The sequence below is a fragment of the Tenrec ecaudatus genome, chromosome 14 (genome assembly GCF_050624435.1).
Source record: "Tenrec ecaudatus isolate mTenEca1 chromosome 14, mTenEca1.hap1, whole genome shotgun sequence".
In the NCBI taxonomy this organism is placed as follows: Eukaryota; Metazoa; Chordata; class Mammalia; order Afrosoricida; family Tenrecidae; genus Tenrec; species Tenrec ecaudatus.
This window is the reverse complement of record NC_134543.1, coordinates 88,618,362-88,630,893: the sequence shown is the minus strand read 5'-3', so window position 1 is coordinate 88,630,893 and position 12,532 is coordinate 88,618,362. Positions and strand designations below refer to the sequence as shown.

Below are 12,532 nucleotides of genomic sequence, written 5' to 3'. Positions count from 1 at the left end.
CTCATTCTTTTCAAGACAATTCATAATTTGTTGTGATCACAGAGTCGAATGCCTTTGCACAGGCAATGAAATATAAGGAAATATCTTTCTGGTCTGCTCTGCTTTCAGCAATGGTCTATCTGACATGAGCACTTATATCCCTTTTTCCATGCCCTCTTCTAAATCTGGAAGCTGAACCTCTGGACCTCTAGCAGCTCCCTGTTAGCGTACTGCTGCAACCATTGTAAGTGGCTCTTCAGCAAAAATTTATTTACATGACATATCAATGACATTGTTCTGTCATTTCTGCATTTTGATAGATCACCGTTACTTGGAATAGGTAAGGATATGGATTTATTCCAGTTTTTGGACAAGTACCTGTCTTTTAAATTTCCTAGCATAGAAATATAAGTGCTTCCAGTGCTTCATCAGCTTGTTGAAACATTTCAATTGGTATTCCACCATTTCCAGGAATCTTCATTTTGGCTAATGTTTGATATATTTTTCTTAGGGAGTCCACCCTATTTTGGTTTCCCTCGGTTTCCTGGGTAGTTATTTTCTCCTCTTCTATGCTGTTTGGGAAATTTTCTTCCAGGATTTCTTGTATTGTTTTCTCTGTGCATTTTTTGGTTCTTTCTGTTCTTGAACTCCAGTTAGACCTAAGTTGTTTCTCTTGATATTGTCTTACATAATCCTTAGACTTTCTTTAACTTCTTTTCTCATTTTGTTGCTTCCCTTTGCAGACTGGAGAGGAGAGATTTCTCTTCAAACCCATTAATGAAAATTTCCCATTAATCACTTCTACTACACTGCTCTTTTAAACTGTTCTAATTTTATTATCTTATTATTCATATCCTGAAATTATATTTGATGATTTTACTGTAGATTTTCTAGTTTTTCTATTCTTCCTATTGTTCTCTTATATTCTTCTGCCTCCCATTGAAAGTCCATGAATGCAATTCTAAATCCTTTTCTGGTAGTTCTAGAACCTTTTCTTCATCAAAATTTCCTTTGGATCGCAGTGTTGTTTACATGCTTGGGGTTCATTTTCTTTTCTTTTTTCTTCTTCTTCCACATGGACTCTGATTGGCGTTAGTATTAGCAAGGATTCTTGGTCACATGGGGGCAACACTCTTGACTTTAAGTGGTGTCAGAAAGGAGTAATTGAAACTTCAATGAAAAAGGAGAAAGAAGTGAGAATGAATGAGAGAGAGAAGAGAGCTGAAAAAGGAGAAACAGGGAAAAAAGAGACAAAATGATCCTTTGAAAGAAAAATATATAAGAAGGAAAAATGTCAGTTTGAGAAAAGTGAAAATTAAAAGGGCCATTACTTAGAAAACCAAACGTTAATGAAAGGAAGGAAGGAGATGAAAGGCTCTGCTTAGGTGGGTTCTTTACCTGGCCCAGGAGTATGAAGCTGCACAGGGCCTTCCTGGGATCCAAAGGGGACCTGGGCTGGGTCGGTAGGAGATGAGGATGCAGAGTGAGTGGCTGGTCGCCAAGGGGAGAACCCCGGTGGCTTGACAGGGACTCTGCCTCTTCCTACTCTCCTCTCTTGCCCTAGCAGTGTCTGGATGTGAAGGTTTTGGTTTATTAGCTTTCAAGATGTTCTATGAGACCACTAGCGACTCGTTCTTTCTTTTCTGCCCATTTTCTCCAGTTGTAGCGAGGTCTAGCAAGAGTGTGTTCAGTCAGCCATCTTGTTCTGGAAAATCTGAAACTTGTTCATTATAGAGTCTCTAAATTCCTGTGGGATATCTGTAAATTCCTATTTTCACTCTCTTGGACTTGTTTTGATTTTCCTCTGCTTTAATATGATCTCGTTAATGAACAATTGATCATGTCATTTTATTATTGCTGATGATATCGAGCTTGTCCATTGTCGCTTCCCATAGTTGTGCCCAATTTGAATCATGTGTGTTCCACCTGGTGGAGTCTACTTGCACAGTCACCATTAATGTTGTTGGAAAATGGTGGTAGTAATGAATATGGAGTTGGCTTGCGAAAATTGTCATGTGCTCAAATACAGCAGGGTCATCCTTGCTGCACCAGATTCAGCAGAGCTTCCCCAAAAGGACAGACTAGAACACAGCCTTAGACCACCTCCTTCTGCAATATAAGCTCTGAAAGCCTTAGGTACAGTTTAGGGGTATTTTTGGACAGAGTGCTAAAGATGAGCCCCTCATATTGGAAGGCTCACAGAGTACTAGTATTCCTCAGAGGAGAATCAACCTTAACAATATGGATGGATAAAAAATCTTTCTGGACCTTTATTTGAGGATAAAAATAAGCATCCACTAATCATCAACAATATATGAATCTAGGAAAATCAGAAATCATGAAAATTATTGTGGAAGATAAAAAGACTGCTAGCATAGTCATTATTCAGGTGAAATGCACAGGATTTTACCATTGTGAATTAGAAAATAATATATTATACCAGGAATGACAATTTAAGAGGATAGGGGCTAGGTTTTTCATAAAAGATCAGCATCTATATTGAAGTAAAATGATGTCTGTGATAGGCTATTATCTCTACTCCTACAAGTAAGATCAGTTATTTCAACTATTACCCAAATTTATGAATTAATCACTAAAACCAGTGGTTTAGTCAATGAAGAATGTTACCAACTTCCTCATACTGAAATAATCAAACGTGTAATCAAGAGGCACGGATACTTACTGGTGATTGCAATGTGAGCATTGGAGACAAAGAAAGAGGGTTAGTGTTTGGAAAATGTGGACTTGGTGATAAAGACCGAGATGGAGAGCACAGGATAGAACATTGCAGGATCAGTAACTTCTTTATTTCTTTACAAATATTTATTGAGAACATAGTAAGTGCCAAATATTATGATAGACACAATGTCAAAGGGAATTAAGATGGCAAGGTTATAGGCAAGCTCATGTTTAAATTAGGAGCCTTGGTTGTGTAGTGGTGACTCATGGGCTGCTAACTGAAAGACTAGCAGTTCAAAACCACCATCAGCTCCATGTAAGAGTGACCGCCTTGGAAATCCACAAGGGCAGTTCCACCTTTGTCTATGTGGTCACTATGAGTCAGAACTGGCTCAGTGGCAATGTGTTTTGAATTGTGTTTAAATTGATACTACTTACTAGCTTGTACAATTACTCACATAAAATTGAGGACAAAACATTTAATTATAAGGTTTTTAATAAGTTTGAGGAATTAAATCATCCAAAGTACTGGTGATGGAAAGATGAGCAAACAAATTTCCTATTTTTAAGATACTTGAAATCTACTAGACATTATACATAACATACAAGCTATTTTGATAATATTTGTTGAATACAATTAAGTACAGTGTATGGTAAAGTGTGATATGTAGAACTTATTATCTTTTCTACTAAATGGTAGGTTTCTTTAAATACCAATGCTGCAACATTGTGTCTGGTGAATAACAGAACAAATAAAATTACTAACCTGATGGAATAATACATGAAGATTTATTGATGTGTACTCATTCAATTAATATGGACCTTATAGCCAAAATCCTTTATGAGATGTATTATAAATACTAACCCCAATGTCTGTGACTTTAATCCCATTTTGGAGGGATTGTTTTCCCTATGTTAATGAGCAGGTTTAAGGTGGGAGCATGAGTACCAACCTTCTAAGAACGTGTGAACCAAGTCACAAGTCTTTGCTTCCTTGGAGGGTGTGATCTGATGAAAGACAATCAAAACTCCATCACAGTCACATTTGTGTATAAGAGCCATCTCAGAAGCAGTGACAGAGAATCCTAGGGCCACCAGGAAAAGGAGGCAACAGTGGAGCATGTTTGAGATCTCAGTCTGAAGAAGAACTAGAGACTGTAGCACGTAGCCTATGGGACAGAACAAAGGACCCTGTCCTAGACCAGAGATCAAGGCTAGTAGGTGATGAGTCAGAGTCGATGAGCAGACATGAAACTATGAAACAGCGAGGAAGAGCAGAGGGCAGGTATCCAGGATCGTGGGGTACAGAAGCCAAGGGACCACAGGTTTCTCCAGAGAGAATGCAAGGGAATCAAGCTAACTACACCCATGGGAAGAACCATTTCAAGAGGAAGTTAACAATTTTTTAAGTCCAGAATAAGGCCAAGGGTCAATTACGGGACAAACTAATCAATTCGTAATATGCAAGTCCCATTTGAAGCTGAAGAAAGTTAAATCAAGTCCACCAGATCCAAAATATGATCTTGAGTTCATGAATTTAAAACACATTTTAATAACAGATTTGACATACTGAACACTAATTACCAATCATCACAGGCGTTATAGGATGACGCCAAGAAGACCATGATGGAGGAAGAGATCAAAAGGTCATTAAAAAAAAGAAGAAGATACCAGGGCTTATGTGGAGAGCTAATATTTTGAGAATGATGAAGGTAACGAATATACAAATATGCTTTATACAATTGATGTATGTATGGATTGTGATAATAGTTGTATGAGCCCGCAATAAAATGATTATAAAACAAACAAAATAAATAAAAGAAAAAACAAGAAACCAAAGTGGATGCCAGAAAACTCTGAGAGCTGGTCTTGAACATAGTTGAAGGGATGGAAGAAATAAAAGGATGAGCAGAAAATTTCAAAACTTAGCTCAAAATGGCAAAGCATTATAAGGAAATGTACTAAGACCTGGAGGTATAAAACACAGAGAAGAATACAAGCAGCATGTCTCAAGCAGAAAGAAGTGAGAAAAAAAATCAACCCTTGAGTAGTTATATTCAATGGGCAAAATATTTGATGAACCAAGAAGCATTTAAAAGAAGAGGAAACTATGCACAGAGTTACTGAATCAAAAATTTTTTATTGATGTTAGAGGTAACATATCATCAAGAATTGATGGTATTGAAAGTTACTTACAGACTAAAGATCAGATTTCAGGAATTGATTGAATACAAATGGAAATCTTTAAAAATCTGATTTTGGAAGCACTTAGTCTATGCCAAGAAATTTGGAAGGTGCCTATCCAAACAATTGAAAGAGATCCACATCTAAATCCATTGTAAACAAAGATGACCAGCAGAATGCCGGAAATATTTAAATATCACAAATATCACGTGAAATTAAAAGTTTGCTACAAATGGTTTAAAAACCGTTGCAATACTACATTGACAAGGGGCCACATGAAATTCTAGCCAGATTCAGAAGAGGATGTGGAGGGAGAATGATGTGGGATAATGCCAGCTGAATCTTGAGTGAAAGCAGAGAATATTAAAAAGATTATTGACAATGCTAAGGCATTCAACTGTATAGATTGTAACAAACTATGGATAAAAGTGTAAAGAATGGTGATTCCAGAACACTTTATTGTGCTCCTGGATACCATATACGTAGTCTAAAAGTCAATTGTTCAACTGGAACAAGGGGGCGATATTTTATTTTTAAATGATAAAAAGTATGTGTAAGGGAAGTATCCTTTCACCATACTTATTCAATCTTAATGCCAAGCAATTAATCTGAGCAGCTGAATATATACAGCAGACTGTGGCATCCAAATCATAAGAAGTCTCATTAGCAATCTGTACCATGCTGATGACACAATATTTGTTGTTGAAAATGAAGAGGACTTGAAGCACTTCCTGATCAAGAGCATAGCAATGACCTTTAATATGGATTACAACTCAATGTAAAGAAAACAACCCTCTCACAACTGGACCAAAAGACAGTGCCTTAATAACTGAAGGAAAGATTGAAACACCCAAAGAACATTTACTTTTATTTGGCTATAGAATCAACACGAATGTAAGCAAATATGAAAAAATTGGACCACATCTTGCCTTGGGAAAACATACTGCACTCGATTTCTTTCAAGTGCTGAACATCAAAGCTGACACTTGGAGGTCTAAGGTGTGCTGACCCAAACCATGATATTTTCAATTGCCTTATATAGACATGATAGCTAGACAGTGAATAAGGAAGCCAAGAAAATAAGGGATGTATTTGATTTATGATGCTGGCAATGACTATTTACAGTATCATAAAATTCCAGAAGAACAAACAAAATTTGTCTCAGAAGTACAGCTCCTTAGAAGGGATGATGGTTAGACTATCTCAAGTACTTTGAACGTGTTGCCAGGAGAGATCTGTCCCTGGAGAAGCACACCATGTTTGGTAAATTAAAGGACCAGCCTAAAAGAGAAGACCCTTAACTAGATAGAGTGACATAAAGCCTGAAACAATCGGCTCATCCAGGCAAACAACTGTCATGTTAGAAATGTAACAGGATGTATTTTCATTGTTACCAATTGAACATAATTGAAGTATAGTGATTAATCACATAACCAACATTTAATTCTATATTGTGAAATATTTATTTCTAATTACAAATAAATGAAATTTAGTTTTAAAGCATGGTGTAGGATGGGTAACAGTCTTCCAACCAGGTACTCATATGTGGACATATCTGAATGTGGGCGGACCCACCTGGAGACAATGGAGGAGTGGTGTCTTGGTTCCTAAGAACATGGGAAATATGTGTTTTCCGGTGGTCTTAGGTGACCCCTGTGAAAGGGGCATTCGACACTCAAAAAGGTTTCCACCCTCAGGTTGAAAACCGCTGCTGTAGTGGTTGGTGTGTAAATTTTGTAATAGTTGTATTAACTGGTCTTTCTTGTTGGCATATAGGTATTACCCTACTACAAATAACATTGTTCTTCAGGATAGATCCTATAATGTTCATTTGATGATGAAAAATAGTATTTCATTCCTTTTTCGTAGAGCTGGTGAAAATTCTTTCAGAGTTAGATGTAGGCTTCAAAGGGAACTTTATTGAATGTTGTAGGATGATGTGGGATTTTAATAAAAGTTTTAAGAAATGGCATGGCAGAGTTGCAGCTAAAATGATCAAATCTGATGAAAAAGCTTAATATTTCTATCGTAGATAAATTCCACATAATATGAGTTCTACTGCCACTCTACTTTGTTCTGAAATTTCATATACCTCTATTTTATCTTAATATACATGCTATTTTCTCTTTAGTTCAATCACATCTCATATTTCAGCCAATAATCACTCCCAGGGGTGAATGATTATTAATTACAATAAATATTTTCCTGTCTTCTACTTTCTGAGTATTCCGTCCGCAAGGTATATGGAATGTAGTGTTATGTGTCAGGGGTGTGTTCTGACCCATAATGACTCTATGTACAAGGAAATGAACCTAACAAAACACTGTGGTCCCGCATTATCTTCACAGTTGCTGTATAAAAGGATATGCAACATGTCTGACAGGGAATAGTAGTGTCATGTATGATATGAAATGTTGCTTTATTTCCTTGGTGGGAATTAAATAAGTTTATTCCCTTGTATTTTTACCCAAATAATGCACATGTTATATATATATTAGCCAACCACCCTTTCTTCCCATGAGGTTTATTTGTAAGCCTGCTATGTTAATAATATTCAGTCTTCTGTTTGCAGGTAGGATGAATTCAGATTTTACTTCTTGCTGCAAGTTCATGTGGAGCTTTTGTTGTGACCTCATTCTTTGCTGCTATTTGGGTCTATGAGAAATTTTGCTGATAGTTCACAATATCTACTCTTGAGTTGTGGTTATATTATATTCATTGCTAGCATCATCCTCATCACTGTGCACGTGTGAAGAACTTCATGTCAAGGTAAATCTCATTCATAATGCAAATATTATAATATTAATTATTATGGTCATTTTCATATTTAATAAAGACTTCCTCCTTTTTTTCTTCTCATAGTTTCAGTCATAGCCGTGTTGGCTGATCAATGGATGGAGGGAATCACTCTGTGGTGTCTCAGTTTGTGTTTCTGGGACTCACCAATTCAAAGGAAATTCAGCTTCTCCTCCTACTGTTCTCCTCTGTACTCTATGTGGCAAGCATGGCTGGAAACATCCTCATTGTGTTTTCAGTGACCATCGATCCTCATTTACATTCCCCCATGTACTTTCTATTGGCCAGTCTCTCTGTCATTGACATGGGGGCCTGTTCCATTGCTACCCCAAAGATGATTTATGACCTTTTCAGGACACGCAAAGTCATCTCCTTTGAAGGTTGCATCACTCAGATCTTCTTCATCCATCTCATAGGCGGTGTGGAGATGGTGCTGCTTGTAGCCATGGCCTTTGACAGATATGTGGCCATCTGTAAGCCTCTCCATTATCAGACTATTATGAGCCCAAGAATGTGCATGGTTTTTCTTGCTGCTGCTTGGGCTCTTGGTGTCAGTCACTCACTGTTCCAACTGGCATTCATCATTAATTTACCCTTCTGTGGTCCTAATGTACTGGACAGCTTTTACTGTGACCTACCCAGGCTCCTCCGACTAGCCTGTAGAGATACCTACAGACTACAGTTCATGGTCACTGTCAACAGTGGGTTTATCTGTGTTGGTTCCTTCTTCATACTTGTCATCTCCTATGTCTTCATCTTGTTTACTGTTTGGAAACATTCCTCAGGTGGTTCATCCAAGGCCGTCTCCACTCTGTCCGCTCACATCACTGTTGTTATTTTGTTTTTTGGGCCCACCATGTTTGTCTATACATGGCCACACCCCAATTCCCAGATGGACAAATTTCTAGCTCTATTTGATGCTGTTCTCACTCCTTTTTTAAATCCAGTCATCTACACATTCAGGAATAAAGAAATGAAGGCAGCAATGAAAAGAGTATGCAAACAGCTCGTCATTTACTGGAAGATCTCATAAATTATGTGATAAGATCTTCTCATTCACCATGAGATAGCCTTGGGCATTCTCCTTTGATATTTTGGACTCCAATTTTGAGGCAATATTGATTTGTGTGTCATCAGATTTGTCATAAAATTTTAAATCCATGAACATGCAAATTCTTTGTGAAGAGCAAGTCATGAAACAGTATATCTTTATATTGACATAAATCCTGTTTAATCCCTTTCAGCAATACTTTAGAGTGAATGGGTCTTGTAGGTATCTTTGAGATGGATCTCCATGTATTTAATAGTTTAGAGATTATTTTGAATGGAATTATTTTTCATTTCAATTTACACTTTATTTTTGTTAGTATATAAGAGTACACATCTGCTATGTAAGGAGATTTTGAAAAGTTTGTGGAAAAAGTAATTAAATTTCAATATCATGTTCCCATAACATTTTGGGTGCCCTGCCCTAAGAGCATCTTATTTTTAACACTGTATGCTGTAAAATTGAAACAATTGTTAGTTTTAATATATAAATTATTTATTATTTTAATAGATGATATATTTTGTAAATAAAAACATTTTTACTTTTCAAATTCCAGCATACATCAATATTATTCACCTTTATTGTCTTATTGCCATTGTTAGGTGCTCCAACAGAGTGTTGAATTGGGTGTTAGAATGGTCATTCTGATCTTATTTTAAAAGTATTCAATCCTGTGTCATTATTATGATGCTGTCTATAGGTTCTCAAAGATCACTTCATCAGGTAAACTTATTTATATTTATAATTTGTTGAAAAGACCTGTTAATTAAAATGATTCTTGAATTTTCTAAAATGCCTTTTTTTACTATCAAATTATTGTTGACCTTCTAGAATTAGTTGAGATGTCTTCCTTTGTCTTAAGGTTTTTTGTTTTTTTTTTTAGGAGATTGCATATGTGTAACTCTGGGCTAAATAGAAAAACAAATTCATAGTCACTCATATGTATAAGAAAGAGCAAATGTATATTGATAAAATATCCCAGCACAGTCCAGATCAAGCTCATAAGTCTGATATTACCCCATATGTCTAAAGCTAGTCCATAAGTTCTTCTTCAGACTCATGCAAGACATGCAATGATGCCGAATGTAGGAAGATCACAGGTCAGTGGGTGAAAAGTCTTGTGGATGCAGTGGTGATGGAAGCATCTCAGTGCTGATGTGGGTCTCCATTGGCTCCTCCAGCTCTAGACCACAATGCACGGATTATTTACTTGTACAGATTAAACTATTAAGAACGGGAGACTATTTACATAAATAAGGGAGGTTTGTGATAGGGTAAAACTTTCAATTAACTCATTCACATTTTCCCCTCCCTCCCAGTTCCCCCTCCCTCATGAGCCCTTGATAATTTATAAATTATTATTTTGTCATATCTTTCCCTGTCTGATGTCTCCCTTCACCCAGTTTTCTGTTGTCCATCCCCCAGGGAGGAGGTCACATGTAGATCCTTGTAATTGGTTCTCCCTTTCCAACCCACCCTCTCTCTACTCTTCCAGTATCGCCACTCACACCACCTGTCCTGAAGGGATCATCCTCCCTGGATTCCCTGTGTTTCCAGTTCCTATCTGTACCAGTGTATATCCTCTGGTCTAGCCAGACTTGCAAGGTAGAATTCGGATCATGATAGTGGGAAATGGGGGAAAGCATTTAGGAACAAGAGGAAAGTTGTATTTTTCATCGTTGCTACATTGCAACCAAACTGGCTCGTCTCCTCCCAGAGACCCTTCTGTAAGGGGATATCAAGTGGCCTACAAATGGGCTTTGGGTCTCCGCTCCACACGCCCTCCCTCATTCACTAAGGTAAGATTTTTTGTTCTGATGATACCTGATCCCTTTGACATCTCATGATCTCAAGGGCTGGTGTGCTTCTTCCATGTGGGCTTTGTTGCTTTTGACCTAAATGGCCGCTTGTTTACCCTGAAGACTTTAAGACCAGGGACTTAAGTGGAGAGCAAATGTTTGGGGAATAATGAGGGCAATGAATGTAAAAATGTGCTTTACACAATTGACGTATGTATGGACTGTGATAAGAGCTGTATGAGCCCCTAATAAAACAATTAAAAAATTCATTCACAATGGCAGAGCCATGCCTACCAGACTAATACATGTAATAAGAAAGCAAGGAGGACATTAAAATTATATATATATAAATATAAATATATTATATATAAAAATATATACATATATTATATATATTATATATATATATAATAGTCCCAGGCCACCATTCTTTGGGCACCCACAAAGCAATAAATCTGAACTAAAGTTGAAGGACCACTGATTCCATAACCTTGATATAGCAGTAGTCTGCAGCTTCTCACACCAGGACATTTCAGCCTTATTTCCAAGGGGCTATGTCAGTTACTTAAATCTACTCCAGGTGAGTTTGAGGTAAGACCCAGTTCCCTTAGTGGGAAATCAAATCGAGTCCTTCTTGTGTGGCCTAGGAAGGATGCTCCTTGAGATGAGTCCAAAGTTCTAGTAGTTTATAGGACACTTCTTGATCTACTGAGGACTGGGTAGAAACTAGGTCAAAAGTGTCCAGTCAGGAACATAGTACTAGGCATATGCTTTCCTCGGGTTCTATATAAGTATTTTTGAGCTTCGTTTTATCCAGATGGGAGGGTGCACCACCAATTTTACCCAACAACATAAGCATAATCGCCTTCAAGACATATATGCCCCTTCTCCCTGACTTGAATTTCCTGTAAGTTTTGATTATCACTCTTACAGAATTGTCTGCCGACTTGCAGTTACCTTAGCACAGTGTTGTGTGGCAGGAACGGAATGGTCTTCTTTTCCTGCTATCTTCAAAAACTGACCCTGATTGAAGTGAGGTCTCTTCTGTCAAAGTAGTTTTTAAGATACACATATAAAAGGGGTGCTAGATCATTCATGGGTAAGGCTTTCATTTTTTATGGAAGTTTAACATCTCGTTTTTCTCCCACAGAACAAGTGGTGCTTTAAAAAGGCTGACCTTGTGGTGAGCAACTCAAAGGCTGCTGTGCTCCACCAGGGCTCCTGTAAATTTCTATCTAGAGGTCAATAAACATAAAGGAACTATGTTAGGAGATGTTGAATTGATTCTGGTTTGTAGTGACCCCCTTGACTGAGAAAGAGTGCCTCATAGGGTCTTCTATGTTGTGATCTTTAGGGGAACAGATCATCAAGCTTTTCCTCAGTGGAAAGGCTAGGTAGTTGGGACCTCAGACTTTCAGTTGACAACTTAGTGCATAAGCATTGTGCTACCAGCTCTTCCTGAGTGAGTAAATAGTCTGATACAATCATACTCTTCCTCATCCCTCTTGTAACAACCAGGTCAGGTATTATTAAGAGGGAGGGATGGTAGATAAATTGAAGATGTATGAAAGTGTAGGGATGGAGTCAAACCTGTCAATCAAGTTGCAACCTGATGACTCCTTGATGGTATGAGAGTGAGACATGAAGACCTGCTCTGCCTCGCTTCCTTTACCCTCTCTACTACTGACCCAGAGAGCTGCTGGAGGACTACCATGTTTTACCCAACCCTGAATCCACACAACTCTGCATCCACCAGCCTGTGATCTTTGTGCATTATGTATCATTGCATTGTGGCTGTGTGAATCTGAAGAGGGACTTATGGACTAATATCAGACTTAGGAACTTAATTTGGATTGGGCTAGGATGCTTTCTTGATGTATAATTACTTCTTGATATAAAGTTCTTTCTCATACATAGAAGAATATCAACGGATTCATTGCTCTAGTCAACCTGGCCCAACCCCGAGGGCCATTGTTAGGAGACAGAAAGCCTAGTTTAGGTCTTAATTATGAAATAATGGGAATCACTTGAATCTTTACCCGATGTT

General features: G+C 37.7%; 1 protein-coding gene across 1 annotated transcript; it reads left to right on the top strand.

Moving 5' to 3' along the window:
- The first annotated feature begins 2,163 nt into the window (after window positions 1-2,163).
- Window positions 2,164-8,671, top strand: LOC142425552 (olfactory receptor 4F3/4F16/4F29-like). Its single transcript, XM_075530820.1, has 2 exons — window positions 2,164-2,173; window positions 7,731-8,671. The coding sequence occupies exon 2, from the start codon at window positions 7,733-7,735 to the stop codon at window positions 8,669-8,671; it is 939 nt and encodes a 312-aa protein (XP_075386935.1). The 5' UTR covers window positions 2,164-2,173; window positions 7,731-7,732.
- Window positions 8,672-12,532: the final 3,861 nt, after the last annotated feature.